The sequence below is a fragment of the Vanessa cardui genome, chromosome 15, assembly GCF_905220365.1.
Source record: "Vanessa cardui chromosome 15, ilVanCard2.1, whole genome shotgun sequence".
In the NCBI taxonomy this organism is placed as follows: domain Eukaryota; kingdom Metazoa; phylum Arthropoda; class Insecta; order Lepidoptera; family Nymphalidae; genus Vanessa; species Vanessa cardui.
The window spans coordinates 7,559,753-7,583,798 of record NC_061137.1 but is presented as its reverse complement, the minus strand read 5'-3'; the positions used below and the strand labels follow the sequence as shown (position 1 = coordinate 7,583,798).

General features: G+C 34.5%; 3 protein-coding genes across 3 annotated transcripts in view; all 3 read right to left on the bottom strand.

The window, feature by feature from the left end:
* Nucleotides 1-21: 21 nt before the first annotated feature.
* On the bottom strand, nt 22-797 carry LOC124535533 (cytochrome c oxidase assembly factor 6 homolog). The gene is made up of 2 exons (XM_047111753.1): nt 547-797; nt 22-361 (listed from the first exon to the last, which is right to left on the bottom strand). The coding sequence occupies exon 2, from the start codon at nt 340-342 to the stop codon at nt 94-96; it is 249 nt and encodes an 82-aa protein (XP_046967709.1). The 5' UTR covers nt 343-361; nt 547-797; the 3' UTR covers nt 22-93.
* Nucleotides 798-950: 153 nt separating this feature from the next.
* On the bottom strand, nt 951-2,485 carry LOC124535531 (methylenetetrahydrofolate reductase). The gene is made up of 3 exons (XM_047111750.1): nt 2,356-2,485; nt 1,818-2,147; nt 951-1,522 (listed from the first exon to the last, which is right to left on the bottom strand). The coding sequence occupies exons 2-3, from the start codon at nt 2,134-2,136 to the stop codon at nt 1,032-1,034; spliced, it is 810 nt and encodes a 269-aa protein (XP_046967706.1). The 5' UTR covers nt 2,137-2,147; nt 2,356-2,485; the 3' UTR covers nt 951-1,031.
* Nucleotides 2,486-5,644: 3,159 nt separating this feature from the next.
* Nucleotides 5,645-24,046, bottom strand: part of LOC124535534 (serine/threonine-protein kinase SIK2) — a 43,351-nt gene continuing 24,949 nt past the window's right edge. The window contains exons 5-10 of the mRNA XM_047111755.1: nt 23,803-23,973; nt 21,998-22,121; nt 12,345-12,574; nt 9,694-9,860; nt 6,786-9,207; nt 5,645-6,611 (exon numbers count right to left, since the gene is read on the bottom strand). Coding sequence (XP_046967711.1) covers nt 6,591-6,611; nt 6,786-9,207; nt 9,694-9,860; nt 12,345-12,574; nt 21,998-22,121; nt 23,803-23,973 — 3,135 coding nt within the window. The 3' untranslated portion in view covers nt 5,645-6,590. The remainder of the gene's footprint in view (nt 6,612-6,785; nt 9,208-9,693; nt 9,861-12,344; nt 12,575-21,997; nt 22,122-23,802; nt 23,974-24,046) is intronic.

The following is a 24,046-nucleotide window of genomic DNA, read 5'->3' as shown; positions in this document are numbered from 1 at the left end:
GGATAAATAAATAAAAGTCAATTTAAATAAAAATAATTTACTAAGTAAATAAACTATATTTACAATCATGTAATTAGAATGATTACTATTGTATTAGTTAGTGTCTTTTATTGGTTCGAAACCTTCTTTTTGCATTTTTTGCTTAAATAAATCATAATCTCGTTTTCTATCAAAGTGCGTCACCCATTTTGGGGGACATGATTTTTCAAATATTCTCCTAAGCTCAGCGCATGCTTTAGGTTTTTGAGAACTGTCTTTTATATTTTGATCATCTAAACATTCCCAGTATTTGTCTCTAGAATCCCAACATGTCTTTCGTTGTTGTTTATCAGGAAAAGACATCTTTGTAACTATTATGCACCTAAAACGGAAATCAGAACTGTATCACGTTAATCCCACACTGTAGCGACTAGTTTTTGTGTTCAATAAAAACAAAAAATATACTATATCTTAATACTTTGAGTTATAAAGATCCCACACATATAAAATGCACAAAACTCTAAAATACAAAGTAAAAAGAACTTCATAAAAATTGATTACACTTACTTTTAAAGAAAATTCAAATCTTACGTAAGGTTTTATTCAGATAATGAAATTAATAATTATATTTGAGAAAATTTATAACCTCACTGTGACATTCATAGAGCAAGATACTTGACATGACATAATATGATATGACAAATTGAATTTAATAGTATAATTTCATTTGGGTTCAGTGTTGCCGAGAAAATTTTTGTAATTATTAGATTTGATTAAAATATATCTGAAAGCAAAACGGTACTAATTTACTAACGCACATCAGTTAAGTTCTACGAGTTAAGGTAATATATTAGATGAATTTTATTAAATAATAAACAAAATTATTCCAAATATTTTTAAATGTTAATACTAATATAGGATGAAACTTACTCAAGCTAAAAAAAATTAATAAATAATCATTTTATACAATACAAAAGTATTTAATTTAGGTATACTTAAAATAAAAATTGATATTCATAATAGCACTCTTTTTATTATAAAATTAATACCTTTTATTTAATTGGCGAATTTATTGTACTGATCAGCTTCGCCGTTCTTGGCAATTTATTTAAAGTAAATATATGAAAATGCTTAACTTGCAATTGTTTTGAGATATCCTTAATTAATCTTGCAACCACTTCTACTCCAGAAATATTTTCAAGCTTCTCTATTAAATTGTTTGTTACGGGTACTTTACATAAGTCTGTAAAACCCGCTAATTCTCCTTTAGTCTCAAAAGGAAATATTCCAGGTACAATCGGCACATTAATACCTAATTCCCTACATTTAATTATGTAACGTTTATAAATTTTATATTCAAAAAATGCCTGTGTTAAAATAAAATCAGCTCCGCTGTCAACTTTTTCCTTTAAGTGCGACAATTTGTCATCGCAATTTGGAAATCCAGCAACTCCAATACAAAAATAATTTCCAGTGCGCTCTCTGATATGTATAATTAACTCTTGAGTACTCTTAAAATCTGATTTGCTAGGATCGAATTTTTCTGAAAAGATTGTAAAAAAATATACATTTTATATAAAAAAAACCTTATTATTTATCTGTATCAGATCGACTACAACCTAATAGGTCACCGTCTGCCATGGACAATGAAATATTATGATACCTTATATCGCCTTTGCTCTGTCAACCTTTGGATTAAGCTACGATGTTATGAGCTCACTCACCCTTCAAAACCGGAATTAAATTCTTGCACAAATAAACTTTTTTATTGCGATATTGTTCTTTAAATCAATTTAATAATATCTACTTATTACGTATTTATAATATTGTTAACTCACCTCCTAAAATAATAAACAGATTACATATGCCTTTATCTTGTAAATTCGTCAATAACATGTTTACATAATCTCTTCTCATATTGGTACAAGAGATATGCAATAATACATTCTTGCCTTTAATTCGTAGATAGTTGGCTAGCTTTAATGGGGCAATTTCTAAATTTATACACTGATGCGTCTGAGCATGCCATGTTATAGAAAAGAACAACGGTTCCAAGTCAAAGTTGTCTAATTCCTCTTCCGCTATGTCTGGCGTTACTTCAAATGAATAAGAAATGTCTTGAACATGTTTAAGTAGTTCTGTTACTTTAGGTAACATAGTTACGAATACTAGAAACGAAAAATGAAGGTGTAATTAATAAAGTTCGTCGTCATACCGATAAATTATAATATAATATGTATTTGTCACGTTAAAAACTGATAAAATGATAAGAGAAAAATAAGTATATTACTACTTTAATCACTTATATAATAACATCGTGACATATTAATATACATAAATTTTTCAAAGAATTAAAAAGTAACCTATCCCACTCACCTTGAATAAAAAAATAGGTTATGTATGGTCACTGAATACGACGGATCATGTAAAGTAATTTTACAATAATGTATGCGACTATCCTTCGTGACTTGTCACTACGATACAAAAAATGCTGCCAGTAATTTACTATTATAAGAGCAGATTATTATTAAAGAATTTAAAGATAAGTTAAGAAGAGTTATGTAATTACATAATATTATTGTACATAATATTATATATATTATTCCGTGGTGTATCCGATACATAATATTGAGATTATACTGTTATAAATTAGAAAAGAGTATCTAGGTGGTAGGTTACCACTTATGTTCACATCTTAAAGTTAAATTATCGTATTATTTACCGAAAGCCTTGAGTATTGAGTCATGTAGATATTTAAAAACACAATAAGGATACATAAAAAACATAAACATTTTACAAATAAAAGACGGGAATTATAGTGAAGTATTGTATTTCGAATTTCCTAGATAGATACATTGTTACAAACAATTGTAGTCGTCCATGGCAGTATCACAACCGAAATTGCACAAACGAAATCCACTAGAAACTGTGATTTGATGCAACCTACTGAGAATTTAATAAAAAAAAATTGAGTCGATCTATCATTTGAGTGCATTCCAAAATTCAAAAGCCCATCATCACCAGTCTGCATCAAATCTACATTTGCGAATCAAAAGTTATCACAATAACATAATTTTATGTACTAAATAATAAATACCTAACTCACACTCAGCTGTAAAGGGAAATATATATTTTTCTCAATCGTAAATTTAAAACCATGTTATGTCACGGGCCCATTATCTTAATAATATCCTTTTATCTAAATAACCAGCAGCCTAACAGGTGCCTCAAGTGACGGTAACTCTCAAGATACGGAGTTCATTCCATATCCGTCTATTTCTATGTTGGACGAATGTATGACTATTTCAAAAATTAGGTAGGTATGTACTTCAGACGATTTTAAGCGGAGTGTGATTTGCTTTAAAACACTACATTCTTATTCCATCAAATAATATAAAATCATCTACGTAACTAATAACTATATTCTTAAAAATAAACGAGTTTAACGTGAAGGTTATAATCAATAATGACGGATTATAATACAGTGGCAATATTTCTATTTGTGTAAAAGCTTCCAAACACCTATATACTACGTCCTACTAAATAAGTTTTAAATACCTACTAAAATGTAACGTTTCTTACGTATGTAAGTTATTGTTATTGTTCGATAAAGCTTCGTAAACCTTTAACGGTTATCATAATGATTTACATCTAAAATTCAACAGCTATTCCTTTGCTGACAATAAATTAAGTAGTGATGTGTAATGTGAGTACGCAAGCGATTATTAAATACATTCTAAGTCAGCGTTTTCTTTTTAGGTTAATACTAATCTCGATGAGGAGATCGAATATAAACGTGCTCCATTATACTTATCAAATTCCAGTAATGTATTAGGAAATAGTAACTACAATATTATTACCAAAAACATCAAATTTAGTAAGTGTCAGCTGTCAGTCGTAAAATAAAACAAAACAGTTTTTCAACCTGAAATTCAAATACCTATACATATAAAATTGATATGTCTAATTTATTATAAAAATTCTAGTTAGGGAATAATATGACGTTTCTACAAACATGATCACACACATCTATTTAACACATAGGTAACTGAACAATTATATTCGTTATACACAGTACTTCGTAATACCCGGCGATGGTAGTGAACGGGCCACTGATCTGAATTGACACTGAATTCAGTCTTGTTTTACAAAAAAATATTTTTAGGAGGTAGTTTTATATACAGGGACTCTATATGCCATAGTCACTTGAGCTGTCATTCTGTATTTTTTATTATTTTTAAACGTATTTATACTCCTATGAACATTCCAAAATAATGTTGGTCTGTTAATAATATTCGATGTGGATTATTTTTAATGAGAAGCTATTTTTCACTTTTTATTTCTAATGCTAAATTTATATTCTAGTTTACTTAACCAGGATGGTATTTTTTATTTAGGCAGGAATATGTTCTTCAAAACTATTTCATATACGCAAGTGACTATCGCAAATAAATGCAATTGAATAAAAATATTTTAATTAGGTGTAACAATTTAACCTATCTTCATATTGTCGCATTGCTTATCACTATTAGATATCAATTTAACATTTATTTAGGAATACAGATCCCATGCAGTAGCAAATTCACTGGATTATTTTGCATTTCTAATAAGTTTTAACATTATAACGTTGGAATGTATGAATACAGTTGGAATGGAGTTTATTATCCAATATATGTTCAAAAGTTATAACGTGTTAACAATACCGTATTACATTAATTGGTTCGTTTAAATTTATGTTAAAATTTATCTAGGTGCAAATATAAAAACTTTTGTAAATCAATTTAAAAAAAAAAAAAACATTTTTCATGTGTATTAAATGAAAATTTGTTTTAAAATATTCATTAAATAAATAATCGTAGCGCCATAATATAACTTATTATTTATATTGACTCCATTTGCTCCGTTAATTCCAGAATAGGGCTCTCGCTTAGAGGCAGCATGTTGGTTGACGGTGGTAGGCTGTGGCCTTGCCAGTTGGACTGAAATAACAATAATTGCAACGTATTGTATGATGGTAACACAATAATTTAAAATAATGCAAGTTCTTAATTTAAATGTGACTTACAACCAAAATGGTAATTATATTATCGAATTACAAACCAATGTTTCTGTAACTCTATATATAGTAAAATTAGGAAAATAATTGGCAGTGTAGTCAAGACATATGCTCATTTACGTGTACCTAAACTAATTTTAGTTTACGGTAGGAAGGAATTGTCTAAATAAATTATCCCGTAAAAGGGTTGGCTAATTTTAACAATACTTTTGGCATAAGGCAATTCATGGATTGCGATAAAATAAAGAATGAATTTATATCCTAAAAAGGGTCTTTTAAAATATTGTGATAAAAATATTGAATTATTTAAATAACAAAAATGACAATTATAATTAAGAATTTATCAGATTCTGTTTGATCGTGAACGCTTGAAAGGCATTTATTTGTATTTGATCACATTAGAATTCTAAAAATAGGAATTTCACAAAATTCGGTGCCATAATAATCTATATAATTCAGTTTCAATTTCAAAGGAATTTCACTACTTCTATTAAAATTTAGACGTAAAATTAAATGTATTTTATGCTATTGCAATTTCTCTAAGTGTGCATGCTGTCACGTGATCTAATAAGAAGCCAAATAATAAGGTGATAAAATAAAACAAGGAACTTATAAATTTTACATTTACTTGTATTTTAAATAAAACTTGCTTCTAAGTAAAGCTATCACATCTTACATAGATTTACAGTTATAGTTAGCAAATAATAATAAAAACCTGTATACAGACTTTCACAAAGAAAACGAATTTTTCGACTGACGTTATCTATATAAATATTTACTTATAACTAATCGAAAGTATGTACTGTTGGGATTATTATGAATAAATATGTAGGAACATTTAAGTGATGCTTGCAATACATTACAAAATGCAATTTATTATTATACATTTATCATAATACAATATTTGGCAAGTCAATTTAAAAGTATTGGAATTTGTAAAATATTAGAAGTTTCGTACGTCAGTACTCATTAATAGGAATGGATGATGAAGGATAATCTTGCATGTTTTGAGTATATATTGAATAATTGAATACAATCAAAGTTCTACATATAAACATTGATAAAACTGTATAAACATTTTACAACTATAAACAATATCGTATTGTAGTGAAATGATTATTAAAATTTATTCATCTTACTTATCGGCAGTATATATAATAATGGTGATTTAACGAGACTATTTATTTTAAAGCACTAGTTATTGTCATGCATTCTAGAGTTCATGCCTTCGGTGATTTACAATCATCAGTATCAGTTCAGCTTCATCACTAACGAATACGACTACGGTGAGACGATGAGACCATTCGATGCGGCTGCGGCAAGTCGACTCTCCACAGATCAATACAGATCGGTCCGTTTAGCACGCTCTACATGCGCATAATACGTAAATGTACATCATTTATTACAATAGCAGCAAAACTGTTAATATAGCCGCTTGTAAGAGTTTTGAAGGTCACAGACGTGCGCGACATGGAACGTGCAACTATCGACACTATCGACACTATCGACACTATCGACACTACCGACACTACGACTACGCCTACGTGGAGATCTACTAGTTGATCTGTTGGAATACCTGGAATAGCAGCAAAACAGTTAATATAGCCGCTTGTAAAAGTTTTGAAGGTCACAGACGTGCGCGACGTGGAACGTGCAACTATCGCCACTATCGACACTATCGACACTACCGACACTACCGGCACTACGACTACGCCTACGTGGAGATCTACTAGTTGATCTGTTGGAATACCTGGAAGCAGGCCTGCGGCTGGAACAGGGCGGAGTTCCACTGGCCCGGCCACAGCGGCGCGTCCGGCTCGGCGTCGTCGCGCCGGCCCGCCAGCTCCGATATCTGGCACGCACTCTGCAGGCTGGACGGCAGGTTGGACCAGTTCTCGTTGCCGAGCCTCTCCTTGTGCACGCTTATGTCCATCGAGCCCTGGTACGTGAACTTGGCCTCCTCGCCTCCCTCCTCCTTGCCCTTTATCCGATTCGGGTCCTCGACTATCGCCTGAAATGCGAGCAGGTCCCTGTTCTCGGTTTCGGTCAGCGGCAGCGGTGGAAGGATCTGCTGCTGCTGGGCGATCTTGTAGCTCTGCTGCCTGAGCATCTGCCGGCGGCTCAGGCCGACTTGAAGGCTGTGGAGGGCGCTCATTTCGTGGGCGGACAGGTTGGGCGGAGTCATCTGTTTCTGAAGCAGCTGTCGTTTCTGTTGGAATAACCTGTGTTGCATCAGTTGCTGCTGAAGGGGTGGTTTGCTGACCTGCGACAGGGAGGCCCCGTGCGTCAAGTCTGAGCTGTCTTGAAGAGCGGCGACCATTTTCGGACTAGCCGGCATGGGAGGCGAGGTACTCGAATAATTGAATGTTTCGGGAAGGCTTATGCGTTTCGAGGTAGGGTTTTTGGTGTCCAAGAAATGCGGGGTAAAACTTGCCGCAAACTGGTTGTGTTGTATCTGTCTCTGAGTCATCTCTTCGGCCGGAAGCGACGACTGATATTGCGTTTTAAGTTTTTGTGCTTCTTTCTGTACGAGATGAAGCTCTAGAACACCTTTCGCTTTGCAGTTTTCATTCAACCTTTGACTATTAAAAGCTAGGGTATTTTTTTGTGTATCATTAGACTGTGCCGCTTGTTGTGCAACGAGACCGTCACTGGCGCGCCGACCTTCTCTAAAATCCACGGGACTTCGCGTTATTGCCCGAGCACAGTTCTTATTGGCGGACTGATAGTTGATGGGATTATGTCGGGCGATGAATCCAGTGCCAGTCGTTTTATTATTATACGAAGATATATAAACACATGGGTGCATAGGACTAGTATTAACTAGGGAACTATTCTCGTAAGCTAGCTTATCATCATTGGACGTGCAACTGGGTAGACTGCTGGCTAAATCGTTTGAACAATCGGACAACTGATAATCGATGCTCTCGAAAGTGGAGAAATTACTCTGCGAGGAATCACAACTGAGGTTTTGACTGAGGCTTTTGTTATTAAAAAAAGTCACTACACCACTACTGGAGCTCGAACTGGCGTAAGAGCTCAACCTGTTAGGCACTCCACTTTGAATATTCGGAACATCTTCCATATCCGTCTCGCAACCCTCATCGGTCGATGATGAGTATTGTTGTTGAAATTTCGTCGGTTCAGTTGTACCAGTCGGAAGAACCTGGTTAAACGTCTGACCGGTGGTATATCTATTCAGAGAAAATTTACTATCGGGCCTATAGAGAGTATTGGGTAAAAAATCGTTCGGCGCTAATGTAGCAGAATAATTCGATTCCGTTACAGGCGGAACGACTGTTGTCTGAAGGTAGGAATAACTTGGTAGATGATGATTCATGTAATCCTTAAAAGGAGGTGTACTGTTCTGTAGCCGATTCAGTTCTTGCTGTTGGGCTTGAGAAACTAGTCTACTCGATTCAAGCGGCTTTGGCTGTTCTAAAACACTACTCAGTTTTGTATCTGTAAACTGAGTGGGTATCGGACTAGTGCTTAAAGTTACAGTACCCTTTAGAGGCAATGGTGATTGTTGTAACGTGTTCATAAGTTTCGCGGCTTCGGAACACATTGTGAATGTAGTGGAACTCGGTAACTTCATTGTCTCTACGTTGAAATTTGTCGCTGAAGCGGAGTTTTGGAGAAAATTGGCTATTACACTATGATCCGTTGCCGATGCACCTCTACCGCCATCGATGGCGCATTTCGAATCAAAACTCGACGAGGTCAGAAGTCTACCGTCCGTGGGGGCTTTGTGTGTTTCAGGTCCCACTGTGGTCGACTGCTGTAGCAGACGTCGGCAATCTTCGCTAGACTGCTTGAGTATGTTTTGCTGTTGCTCGTAGGCAGACGCGAGCAGCCTATGCGTCGGGACCGTGGTATCACTCAACTTAGCGCCTAGCCTTTGATTCGATTGAGAAACATCGACATTCCTTAAGGAGAGCAGCCTCGTGGAGTCCGTTTCCTGATTCCTTGTGGCTTCGAGATTTGCGACTAGAAAACTTCGGTGCGTTTCCGAAGGGTCAGAACTTCGCTGGAGAAGTCTCTGCTCGGTCATGTTTACACCCGCTAGGGACAGCAGCCGCTGCGTTTCCGCTGATGATGCATCGGCCGGTGCAGCTGGAGCGGCTGTCGCTCTGTTGAAATCTCTCGATTGTTCACCTGCATGCAGCAATCTGAAAAATAATACAAAATGATAAATCATTTTCTTCAAATACCAAATACGAGTAATTTTTCATTGTCACAAATATCCACGATGTTCAAACATTTGGTAACCCAATAGTCAACACGACATTTTTAAAGGAATATCATTGTAAAGTAAAAAAAGTAAAGTAACAGCAAATGTAAATTTCCCACTGCTGAGATAAGGCCTCCTCTTCCATTAAGGAGAGGGTTTGGAACGTATTCCACCACGCTGTTCCAATGCGGGTTCGTGGAATGCACATGTGGCAGAATTTCGATGAATTTAGACACATGCAGGTTTCCTCACGATGTTTTCCTTCACCGCCGAGCATGAGATGAATTATAAACACAATTAAGCACATATATATAGTGGTGCTTGCCTGGGTTTGAACCCGCAATCATCGGTTAAGATTCACGCGTTCTAACCACTGGGCCGTCTCAGCTCAATATCATTGTACGTAAGATTAAAATAGTCGGACCTATTATGGTGTTCCCGTCGTGCGTCGTTCTCTCTGGCCAGCGCCTGGTCCGCGACGGACGAGGGCCGGCGCGTGGGCCTACGGGAGTCGCCCGCGCGGGCGCGCAGACGCTCCAGCAGCAGCAGGTAGATGGCCGCGTGATGGTCGTAACTGTTCGAGCGAAGACTCTGGTGGTGAAAGAAATTGTGTCGTGATACCCCAGGTTTGCTGGAGTCATCTACTAACTGATCTAATCGGATACCACGGCTACTTCTTTTATTTTAGACTATTGTGTGCTTGATTAATATTTTGTGAAACAATGTACCCTATTACTAATACAATGTATCGTTAACGACTATACGCAATTATATTTTATCTCATCATCATCATCATCAACAGCCTATTTTTGTCCACTGTTGGACATAGGCCTCTCCCAGTGCACGCCACTGTGGTCTTTCTCCGGCTACTCGCATCCAGCTCCTGCCTGCCGCCTTGCGTATATCGTCACTCCACCGTGCCTGAGGACGTCCTACACTACGTTTGCCGAGACGCGGTCTCCACTCTAGAACACGTTTTCCCCAACGGTTGTCGGTTCTACGACAAATATGACCAGCCCACTGCCACTTCAGCTTACTAATCCGGTGGGCTATGTCGATGACTTTGGTTCTTTGACGGATAACCTCATTTCTGATGCGATCCCTCAAAGAAACGCCGAGCATAGCCCTTTCCATAGCACGCTGAGCGACTTTAAGTTGGTGGACCAGCCTTGTCGTGAGTGTCCACGTTTCGGCTCCGTATGTCATGACGGGTAGGACGCACTGATTGAAGACTTTCGTCTTAAGGCACTGTGGGATCGACGATGTTAGGATTCGACGTAACTTCCCAAACGCTGCCCAACCCAGCTGAATTCTTCTATTCACCTCGTCCTCAAGGTTGTTTCTACCTAATCGCAGAGTCTGCCCGAGGTAGACATATTTTTGAACAACTTCGAGAACGGTACCGTGTATCGTAGTCGGTTCCGGTAGAACATGTTCATTGAACATGACCTTGGTTTTATCCAAGTTCATCCGTAGGCCGATACGCATAGAAGAATCAGCCAGCTCGTTCAGCATTTGTTGTAGGTCCTGCAGCGTTTCTGCCACGATGACGATGTCGTCTGCGAATCTCAAGTGAGAGATGTATTCGCCATTGATGTTAATGCCACGTCCTTTCCAGTTCAGCGTCTTGAACATATCCTCCATTGCATTAGTGAACAATTTGGGGGAAAAAACGTCCCCTTGTCTCACTCCTCGATGCAATGGTATGGGATTTGTTTGCTGATTTTGTACTCGGACGGACATGGTGGCAGCTTCGTAGAGACATCTCATCACTTGGATGTATCGCCAATCAACTTGGCAACGCTGCAGGGACTCCAGAACAGCCCAGATTTCAACCGAGTCAAAGGCCTTCTCATAGTCCACGAATGCAAGACACAGGGGCCGATTATACTCATGGGACTTCTGTATAATCTGCCGCACTGTATGGATGTGGTCTATGGTGCCGTATCCGGTCCGAAACCCGGCCTGCTCCGGGGGTTGGAATTCGTCGAATCTTCGCGCAAGACGGTTCGTGATCACTCTTGAAAACAGCTTATAGACATGGCTTAGTAGGGATATGGGACGATAGTTCTTCAGCAGGGTTTTGTCTCCCTTTTTGAAGAACAGGACGACCACACTCCTACTCCACGCCTCCGGAGTTCTCCCTTCGAAGAGGACAGAGTTAAAAAGCGTCTGAAGTTCCCTAAGTACCGGTTTACCTCCCGCTTTTAATAGCTCTGTGGTAACGCCGTCCTCTCCAGGGGCTTTTCCATTTTTAAGCTGTCCAAGAGCAGTCTCGATTTCGCCAATACTGACTTCAGGCAGGTCTTCGGAGAAATGGCGTGTTAATGTAGCTCTAGGATCCTCATTTTCGGGATCAGGTCGAGATGCATGCGATGCGTATAACCGGCCGTAGAAGTCCTCTACTTCCGAAAGTACTGCCGGCTTAGAAGAAACGACTTCTCCACTTGCTGTGGTCAACCTCGTCAGGTGGCTCCTTCCAAGAGATTGTACGAACACCTTAGACCCCCGATTCTGCTCAATAGCTCTTTTTATTGCAAGAGTATTGGAGCACCGGAGGTCGTGTCGTACGCGCCTGCTGATCTCTTGGTTTAATTGCCGTTTCTCTGACGAAGTGACAGGTGGGTTTTCACGTCGTTTCTTCATGAGCCCCAAAGTCTCTTCCGAAAGGTTCGACTTCCTGCCCTTACGCTGCATGCCACAATATCTCGTGCCTTCTTCCCTGAGAATTCGAACTACATTTTCGAGGTTCTGGTTTACGTCCGTTGTGGTTTCTATTATATTTTATCTATATCATGTCTAATAATATATCTAGTGACGTTAGCTTTATTTTCTTTTGTTTTGATAGTTACACTTAGTTATTTGATGTATACATTTCGTTGACGCGCTTCTTTGCTTGTTTAAATAATTAACATTATAATCATTATGAAAATGAACATAACAAAAATAACAAAGAAAACTATTTATTAATAAATTTCATCTTTACATTTGTTAATTTAAGATATTGTTATATCTGTATTAAAGTCGTAGATAGCAGTGTATGAGTGATATATGTATATAGGTAGTTTAACTTACTTCTTTAGTTTTGACTGGATCAATTCCCAAACTCTGCATAAGCCGAAGCACTTGTTCATTTGGCTCTTGCGTGTGATGGGCGACATGCGCAGGGCTCCTCATCGGGTCTGCGGTTATAGAAGGTACCGTGTATGGCTCCGCTGCCATCCAACGATGCTTCTTGATTTGATCTATAGTATACCGCTTCATTGGTTCAAGGACTAGCATCTTGCGAATTAATGACTCGCAGTCTGAAATTTAAAATACAATTATGTCATTATTAATTGAGTACCGGTGATCCATCTTACTACTTTTTAATTTACCTTTCGAAGGGGTAAAATTGGGTCTGTGTGTAATAGTTTTATAAATGTACACAAAAGGTTTAACTATTCACTTATAAAGTAACTATTACTTAAAACCATAATATATTTTTTGTTAATAAAGATACTGAGAAAATTGAAAATCATTGAAATATACATAAAGGCTATAGCGATAAATATATATCAATCATTCTCGATCTTAAAAACAACAATCGAACTCTATTGCTATACCATTCTAACCCCGATACATAAACTTCTATTCTCTATACAGGAACATTTTAATTATAACATTAGGAATTCCTATTTAAAATTATACCTACACTGACGCAAAATTAAATAGGATAATCCAATATTTATTCTCCAGTATCACGTTCGAGCGTAACCTAATGACGTCATTCGAAGGCGAGGTAGCGCTTCAACCCCATCGAAAAGGTCAGGGGACACGAATGACGGAAAAGACGCCTTGGCATTGTACTCGTATCATAGCCATCGACTCGTGAAAATGGTTCACATTTACGTCACACATCACATTAGCTTAGGAATTATACAAATGAATATACCGTATTCCTCTCGACAGAAAAGTTTATATAACGTATTCAATTGAAGCAAGTAAGATATATATTTTTAATAAATAGTCGTCATCCGGAAGCCCTTGTTCGGTATTTAATAGACCAAAAAGGTCCTTGAGTAATTCCTAATACAGACCTATTAAGTGTTATTGATGACACACAACTAACAGATTAGCGAACTGCGTACAGTTACTAACAAAACAACAAAACGTTTAAAAATATATTAATTACGAGCGACCCGCTCTGGCTTCGCATTACTTAGAATTTATCGTTATATTATGACCAAATTACATTAAACCATAATAAATTGTAGCCTATGTGTTATTCTAATGTATAACTTATGTATATTACTGCAAAATTTCATCCAAATCCGTTCAATGGCTTTTTCGAGAAAGCATAACAAACATATATAGTTTCTCATATACTTTTGCTTTAGCAGGACTTCTTTCATTTTTTATAATTAACATTTCTTGAATACTTGATTCCTCTAGAGTGTACATGTACATATAAACTAATATACTTATTTAGGTATTCCTATTTACATATTTATTATCGTTTGATCTTAATTGTACTTATATAGGCACTGAGTCTATAACGTGACTACGTTAGAATGACGTAAACAAAAGCTGATAATGAATCTTTTAGAATCTTCGTGTTAGTTTTAGTTCAACAATGGTAAATTAGAATTATACACAATTTTTCCATCATCATATTTATAACATGTAATATCCAAATAACAAAATTAATGTCAGATACAAAAACGTACTTATATTTAATATAGGTACATATTCTGTATTAGCCTATACATTCTATCCCAGGCCTAATTTGAATATCGTACATCTAACAAATATGTTAAATATGCAGTAGATAATATCTTAGGCGTCAGGCGATATAGTAAATATTTGTCAAACGCTCAAGCTACTGGTTATAAGGTGAGTACATTAATGCCATAAATATTCGCTGTCGTCAATCGAGTAATATTGAGAATTTGCTTTGTCTTAGAATAGAAAATTAAATCGATATTTCAGAAAAGTCTATTTAGAATACGATTATATACTAATTTAATATACGAATATAAAATATATAGGGAATATCTAATCATTAGTTTAATACTAGTTAGCGTTTGTATTTAACTATACAAACAAAATATAAACCACTAAATATGTACAAAAACTTTTTTTATAAAGCGCTCTCTTCAGAAAAATTACATAGTTCATATTGTTATATTAAAATCTTTTTTTAAAATACTTTTAATCCTATAATGTAACGAACATTCTACGCGAATTAATTTTGAGGAAATTATTTAGATATTACATATTTTTTTATTGCATGTGCCAATTCCATGTACTTTTCAGTCATTACAAGTTCGTAATATTAAAAAATAGTATCACTTGAACAAATAACCTACAAGGCATATTTTTGGAAAAGTTCATCTGTAATTATTTTATATATAAAAACATTCAAATGCGTCATTCATACTAAAATATGGGTAATGGCTTTCTTATGCTGAAAGAGAATGACGCCCGTCGATGAATAAATAAATCCCGTATCCACCGAAAATAATCTTATGTAAATATTTCATTCTTAGCGAGAGGAGGATATCTTTACTTAGCTTTAAACAAAACATAGTTTCGATTGGAGTGACGAATTCAATTATAAATATTCGCTTAATTATAGCGCGCGCGAAATAGAATGTGCGTCCAAATCCTGCAGTTTGCGCAAAACAAAACACGCCGCGCATCAACTTGGAGTAATTTCGTACTATTTTATTTACTTGGTTCATTTCCTCCTAAAATAAAATCGATGACTAGTGAAGTTTTCGCCAGGCGATTCTATTAATAATCGCTCGGACGCAAATATCGCGTGCTCTGCCTGACCATTGACGCAATCGTGTGAAAAATGTGCGGGTGTTATTTAATAAAATCGTGGAAAGCCAGTGGGCGCCGTAAGCCATGTTGTGCCATGAACTTGGTGCAGTTTTACGAGCGGAGCCGCCGCGCCGTCACCGGCGGTCACTGATGCTTGCCAGCAACTAATCGCTGGCCATAAAACATAAAATGTAAACACGACACTTGTGACGCACTTCGAATCTTTCATCTTATTCAGAATTTAATTAGAAAATAATATATTTTAGGCAAAACCACAATACATCGTACACAGGATTTTTTCAGTGTATTTTCATGTACTTTTCCTCTCTGTCTGTTGATTGAATTAATAAGATTAGGCCAATATATTGACTTTGTAAGAGACAATCCTATTAAATCTGCAAAGTACATCTTCATTCCGAAAAGATTAAGGTTTATTTTGTATATGTATGTACATCAAAAAATATTTTAACTAACATTATTAATAAAGATAATAATCTAGTGTAAGGTATTTAAAATTTGTTAAGAGAAAATGTGCTATAAATCTAATAAAAAATCAGAATGCATATTTAATATTTGACAAAAATCGTATTTGTTTTTTACAATCCTTGTGACCGCTCAGAGCGTATTTACCAACATGCGTATTTATTACCAGCAACAGCCCCAGCTAGCTGACTAACATGATATGACAGAAATATAATTTATACCCTGTAGCACCCAAGAATAATGTAGCTTTCTACCAGTGATAACATTTTTAGAATTGGATCGTTAGTTCCGAAAATTATCTCTAACATACAAAAAAAAAACAGTTTTCCTTTTTATCATATAAGTATAAATATAAAATATAGGTAGGCTTTATTCAGGATCGCCTGTGTGGCACCCCCTAATGATTTATCCAACCAAAAAACATATACACTTTGTTTTGCAGAGTTGAATGTTTGGAGTGCGTGTGCACAAGAAAATATATCACAATCGATGGTTTAGCGTATATGGCATAAGGACCACTTACCATTAACTTACTATTTTATAAAATAATAAATTAAATCAATAAAGAATCACTATTCTTTCAAGCTGGTACGTATGTATTATATGTAATGCATTAGCACATGAGTTAGCGTATCAAGATCGTCGCGTGTTAATTGCTTCACTGGCGTAACGTATACGGATTTTCTCATTCCAATGTTAATTTCTTAAACGATATTTTCTGCTTTTTACAACAACCGTGCAATGTGAAAGAAAATATCAAAATTGTTCAAAGTAAATCACCTTAAAACTCCAGATTCCAGTGTAATTCTTTAACGATTTTTAAATTTTCGAGTCTCTAACTTCTAAGTTCACTGGAAAATTTCCAAGATGCGCTCCTTCTTTTAGGAATATGAATTATTCATAAATTACCTTACGTATGGAGTCAGGTGAGCCCGTTAGGTGTAAAACGTTTTAATTTTAAAACATGAATACATACTTCAGTTTAAACAACACGTGACGTGGGTGAGTATACCTCAGTGTTATAATTGATTAAAATAAATAATTATCTACAGTGTATATAAACAACTATATAAAAAAGAATATATTTGAGTAAATATTTAGAAATTAATCAATTTCAATCAATTTAAATTAACCTACTAGAATAAACTATTTTAGTTTTTTAAGTAAAGGAAATTGTTGTGAGCGTAGATATTGACCAAAATCAATACTATGTATGTGTTTGAGTAAGCCATCGGCCACTAAGAGTAGGCCCACAATAAGCACTTTTGATTGAATATTGTACCAAAAAATATCGTTAACAAACTTAGTAGTTATTATTTCTAATTAATGTTTTTATGATTGCATTTAATTTTACAAGTCTCGTATAGAAATAAACTAAATATAAGTAATGTGTAATAAGCCTTATCTATAAATGTTTTAGGACAAGATTAAAATTTATAATGGGCATAATTAAACTGATATTACGTGATTGTATATGAAGTATAGCTCTTTCTTGACATTATTGAAGTGTGATATGACCTAGTATTGCTAGCATAAATTACTCAAATTGGCTGGTTACACAACGTGAATAGTAGTCGATAACTGGATGGATGAGCTTATTGTGCGCGAACTGTGTTCAAACTCGATATTATATTTTTCAACCCAGTAAACATTATAGTTTAATATCATTATTGCGAAACTTGCAGTTATAAACATTTCAAGAAAATACATATATATATCATATGTTTAATTGACTGTTCATTTGCAATATTGTATTGTGTGTAAATAGAGGCAACGATTCATTCGGTTATTAATGTTCTACGTACATAATTACAGCGCACTAATTTAAATATATATATTAATTGCATGCACCTTTTACTTATCAAAAAAAATTTTTATTCAGTAAATCGTCACAACCATAAACAGTATTAACTTCTTTTACCGTCAATGCGTCGCCAGGCCATGAGAAATAAAATATCTTGTAATTATGCTGTCTGTCAACCTACTGATATTATATTATAATATTATAGTGTCGAATTTCATTCTTATTCTTTTAACTGTTAATAATAGTACTATATATTTAAATATGCATTCTATGTTTTGGGAATTTAAGTCACGTATCCTATAAGGTTTTTCCTTTAGCAGACTCTCTGCCTCCAGCGTTAGTCGGGCAAGGCCAAGACTCAAGGGATAAATAGAGTCTACAATATACAGCAGTCTTTTAAATAAAATAGTAGGTACCACTTGATACTAGAGGCACTAGTTTTTTTCTGCCTTTTTCTTTTCCCACGTCGTCCATAAGGTCTTTCACAAGAACGAAATAATACTTTTTGCAACTGTTTTGTTCAGAAAAAATTGTCGATTAAATAAGTGATAGGTATCTATTGAACTTACAATGATTTTGCAACTATGTATTTTTTTATGAATTTGTTATTATAGAAATATTTCTATACTTATATATCGTTCATAAATTCAGTATGTTTATATAAAGTCATTAACATTTCTTGCGTCAAACCTATGCTTGACGTTTCAGCGTACGTAGAAGGCGTCAATAATACTATTTTTGGCACGACCGTCATCAGCATCAAGGTGTTTACTGAATGAACAGAAGCAAATGCACTGAAAAAGCTTCGTGTCTTATTTTACCTACTTTTACTCATACTCAAATATTTACAGCTGTGAAATATATATAAAAATATTTAAGATAGCGACCAACTAAACATAATGATTTTATTTTTTAATATACACCGATTTGAGGATGATTTTTTTAGAAGGGAACTAATTTATAATTGCAACACATTTGGGAGTTAGATGGTATACTCTATTTTATACGAACTTCCATATCAGCGTATAATATTATATACGCGTCTTTAATACACAAATCTATGATACTACTAAAGATATTTTAAGTTGGGAAAAGAAAAGTTGCAGAAAAACTTAGTACAGATTTAATATTTTTATTTTTTATCATATGAATAGATGTTAGATAAATAGATCTTGTAATTTTATCTCGATAACGTTGGGGAACTATTGTCAACTGTCACATACAGAAGCTTAGCTGATAAATATTACTTGTAATATATTGTAAAACAAAAGAACTGCTGTAACAATAATAAGCATGCTTGGCAATTAATTATGAAGAACTATTTATTCGCTTCATAAAGAAGTGGGGACAATATGAAATAATTAACGCCATTATCAGATCGTAGTTCATCTCGTTCGCATTACGTAAAAGTTACCTCGGTAATAAATTAACAATTCAATACATTTTGACGTAGTTGTCGTAAAATATTTGCTCTGTACACGATTATCGTCAGACAACATGCATTTATAGCGATATAAAATGTTAATAGCCATGTCGAGTTTGACACAGCTGCTACTTTCGAGTGGAAATACAGTCAACACCTTAGGATTTTTTCATCAAAATAGTGAAATATTCAAGACCAACTTCCTTCCTGTCCTTGGGCGCTACAAGGAGTAAAATTTTAAGCGACTCAAGAGCAATTTTTTTATGTATTCATTGTATGTAACTTTAAATCATACTAGTGTCTACATGCGGTTTCGTCCTTGTGTAAGGGGCAGGTGTTACACCTTGTTTGTAACCATGAGAACACGTATGCATGCATGCATAATACATGATAATCGGTTGAGTAGTACAAACGTGAAAGCGTTACCACAAACAAATAAACTCACTTTCGCATCGTTGGAATTTGACAATCGATAATGGATTTTAAAACTAAATTTTTACTATAAAGGAAAACAAATCCCTTTACATATTATTTATTATTGTATGTCCTCTAATAGTATATCGCATTTGATTTGAGATTTCACGGCCATACTCGGAGTTGCGTTACATTAGTGACGTCGCATAGTATATTCAGGAAAGCAGCGACGCGTAATTAATTTTGTAAAACACAGAAGCAAAATTGAAAAATCATACTGATTTTAGGTTGCCGCATTCATATCGAGTATATTAAATTAATTTAATTATCAGTGCAGATTCTAAATTCGATATATGATATTCTAGATATCGATATAGATATGTATCTATGTGAACAAGACAAAAAATAATGCAAAACATTTTTATAGTCTGTTTCGCACATAATAATTTTCTAGTTTATGAAAACGTAATGTTTACGAGCCGGGTCTGCGGGATGCATGATTGAACAAGGTGATGACGCAAGTACATTATCGAGTAGCTTATCGATTTCATTATATTTTATCTGTAATTTTTGGTCAGGAAGATTCGCGATAATACAACCTTATTATCGTTAACCTTCAACTGGACGTCAATTAAACAACAACTCATTAATGTACTTAAAAATTAAACAATTATTGTGAAATATTTTTGTCATTTTTTTAACGTCATATTAATCTATTATTATAATAGACCTAACAAAACTCTATAAAGCCTTATATTATTTTCAAGATTAGTAAATACGAATTCCTGGTGTATTTCACAGCTTCCAATCATTCATTAAGCCTGTAAGGTTTGATATAGATTTATTTACATCAAACATTGCTAGCGTAGTTAACACAAACTGCGTTGCCGTTTTCTATGTACTCGACTGTTTCATTTTGATCTGGAATGCGAAACTGACGTGTTTTTGCTCAGAAATTCCTTTACTTCATAAATTGATCGCTTTAAGGTATATTTCGAAATCCATTCGATCTCGGTTTTATATATTAAAGCTTAGGTTGTTGTGGAAGATATTTGTCAGTTTATAGTGACACACAGACTCATAACACTATACATATCAAAGACAGACATACTTTAAATAAATAGTATGTTTTTATACTATTAAACCAATAAAGTTTCCAGTGATTACTGCCAAATTCTGTAGACTATAATATCACCGAAGCTTACAGCTTTTTTTAAATATACGTCTCAATAAGCCCAAGTAAGTTATAACGCCAAAATATTATAATTATAATATGATCAATGTATAATATACATTTTTTATTAAAATTCGATGTATTTCCATTTAATTATATCGGTGAATGAAACATAATTCACGACTTCAGTACAAATATTATGTTAATATAATTCCTATTTTATAAGTTATACTGCCGATTCGATTTCAGTGAAGGTTGCTATAAAGTATGAAAGAAAATCCGTTCATGAAAATAAATTATGTATGACCAGCATTTATTCGTAAAACGAAGGGCTATTCAATTACACTAAACTTGGCAAACGAATGATTTTTGAACTACTGAATCTCGATATAAAGATATATTATGCATTTATTCACCGAACACTTGTCTTTGCGAAGGTCGCAGATTCGCTGATCTTAAAAGAATTTCATTTACGTAGTATGACTGATACTGTTGAAATGGTGGACGTATTCAAAGTCATGCTTACAAGCAATAAAAAAAAGGTTGACTATAGTGCGATGTGTTTTTTCAATACTATTCATCAAGCATCGACCTTTTCTTTCTGCATAATTATTTACATTTTAATCGCATCATTAGTCTATATAAAGTATATACATAGTTCACAGGTTCTGAACTTTGGGATCTGTGGCCTTATATATCTGCAACCCCAGTTCAAACCCTAGGTCACACCGATAAAAAATATTTTCCATCGATTTTTTTCTGTAATAAACCGGAGTATGAATTTGGAGATGTAGACACACTCGTACCAATAGAAAACACGTAAAGCAGTTTTTCCTGCGGCGTAACTCTTTCCAGTCGAATTTGCCGTCCTACCGGATTGTAAGATTTTGGGACTTCTTCCATATCACCTATATTTGCGCACACACTTGTGCTATATAATGTGTCGTATTTCAATAATACGCTGCTAACCGGTATCCAACATTTAAAGTGAGATCGATTCCAGGCTAACACCACAGCATTATTGTCTTCCGTTCGAAATTTAAATTCGAATTAAAACGTTACTTACAAAAACGAAGAAAATTCAGCTTATTTTACACACATAGAGATTAAGTAACAATAAATGACGTTAAAAACTAAATCGAACGTTGTAAATCGATTGGTCACAATAGAAATAGAACGTAATTACGATAACAAAATAAATATTCTACACGCTTACTAATGACCTATTTCGTAACACTAGTTATACGATTTACATTTAAAGTTTTCGACCTTTAGTTTCATAAGAGCGAGGGAGACAATTTCCATTCAGTAATGTGTCTGTCAAGATCCATCCGCATTAAATCTCTCCAACTTGCGAAGTAAATTACTTTGGATTAGTTCGTTAGTTTATTATTCCAGTTTCAGGCTTCTAGTTTATAACAATGCCGTTGACTATTTCGAATGTACCCATTAATGTTGTTTTCTTTTTTGATCTAATATTTATTAGATGCTTAATTTAAAATATATATTCTTACATTGTTAGATATATATGTGAAAAATTTACGCAAATAACTAAATAATAATAATGAATTTATTGCAAGAACATAAAAGCTACCTTTAAAAGAAACAATGTCACTTACCTTCGCTCATAAAGTAGGGTATTCTAAACCTCCCAGAAAGCACTCTGTCCCTTAACGATTGAAGAGTTGAGCCGTCGAAAGGCAGCGCCCCGCACACCAACACATACAGCACTACCCCGAGGCTCTGAAAACCATTCAGATCTTGAAGTGGAATACGTAAGATAGTCTTTTGACTCCACTACTAGTATAATTTATACGAAAATATTAATTGTTCGACTGATTCAATACATTCCGCGATAAGGATAAATATTACTTAATGAAGCCATCACTCGCAAAAAATATCATTAGATTGTCCAATAAAGGGACCGTTAATGTTTTCACGGTTTAGAATCGTGTGCATGAATTTCTTTAATTTTCCCCAATTTTAAAAGACTCAAAAGATTAACACGTTAATCCTTACATATTATCGAATGACTGGTTTTAATATTACAAACACAATATTTTCTTTTTAGTTCTTTTTTTTCATAATCGCTTTATTTATTTTTGACATATAACAACAGCCTGTAACTTCCCACTGCTGGGCTAAAGGCCTCCTCTCCCTTTGAGGAGAAGGTTTAGAACATATTCCACCACGCTGTTCCGATGCGGGCTGGTGGAATACACATGTGGCAGAATTTTTATGAAATTTATTTTTGACATCGATATAATTAATTTCTTTTAATTATACAGAACAGAGTAATATTGTTTGTTTTATTTATCCGATATAAAAACTTAAAAGTCGTAATAAATTCCTTCTTACCTCAAATCGTAACGTAACGTTTAATGATTAAAGCTCATAAATTCACCCAATAACAGACCAGAAACCTTCAAAGTGCAGTTTTGCACATCTGTTTAATTTCATAATTTATTTCTTATTATACAAAATTTTCTTAAATGAAACGGTTCTTTTAGCTCACTAGCAACGTTAATAGCATTTAAAAGGCATAAATTATTTCGAAAGGAAATTAAAGCAGCTCGTTACGAGTAAACTGCGAACGTTTCGTATTAAAAAAAACGTCAAGGCAAATGCTACCAGTCTTATTAAATGTACCGTAAAATTATAACATGGATTCAATAAATCCTTATTTCATTAACTTTAAGGACGAAAATCTAATAATTTGAAACCGGAAGGCATCTGGAAAAGAATGTTATTGAAGTAAAATGCTAAATTATACTAAATTATATTAGCTTCCTGACTTTACTTAATTTGCGTCCAACCGTCCATCATGTCATAGAAAAGTCAATTTCTTAATTTATTAACTTGAAGCATTTTATTTATTTACACGAGACATAAAAAAGCTGTATTAACGTCCTTAGTTTCAATATAAAATAAAAAAAAAACTCTTAGCAGTAGAATATTCTAAAAAACACAAATATTAATCAGCTTTTGTTTATTCAATTAGCTATAATCATTAAATATATATATCTCCTAGCAAGAGTGTGAATGTAATAATGTGTAATAAACTGTAAAACTTCTATTCAACAGCGGAGACCCTGTTGAATAGAAGTTTTACAGTTTTACGGTTTCTTCCCAGCAGCTGGATACTTATAAACTATTAATTTGAGATTATATTCAGTCTCAAAGTATATCAGTTTGTGCAAAATTTGAGAATAACTACTTCCAGGACTGTATAAATAAGTTATGCATACATAAAAAAACGTTAACGCTAAAGAAAAGTTTGTAAAGAAACATAGTCCTTATGTATCTATATATTTTTTCTTATATCGCTGTCTCCGACGATAAAAATAAAGCTTCAATATACATAAAACTATGCCGACGATGTAATTTCTTAAGAAGCAGTAACAAAAGAAAAGCAATAACATACCCATATGTCAATTTCGGGGCCGGTGTAACGTTTTCCCTCGAAGACTTCGGGCGCGGCGTAAGGCGGGGACCCACACCACGTCGCCAGAAGCTCCCCCGTCGCGTAATAGTTGCTGAACCCAAAGTCGGCGATCTTGATATTCATATTCGCGTCCAGTAACAAGTTCTCCGCCTAAATGAGAAAACTTTCATCGTTCAACACCTATACACGTGCTCCGATTGGATAACGACACCAACGAGATCCA

Bases quoted from the DNA above. Each gene is read 5' to 3' on its own strand.
- LOC124535533 (XM_047111753.1), bottom strand. From the start codon at position 342: ATGTCTTTTCCTGATAAACAACAACGAAAGACATGTTGGGATTCTAGA.
- LOC124535531 (XM_047111750.1), bottom strand. From the start codon at position 2,136: ATGTTACCTAAAGTAACAGAACTACTTAAACATGTTCAAGACATTTCT. The intron at 1,523-1,817 runs GTGAGTTAACAA...CAATCTTTTCAG, and splicing joins TCTGTTTATTATTTTAGGAG to AAAAATTCGATCCTAGCAAA.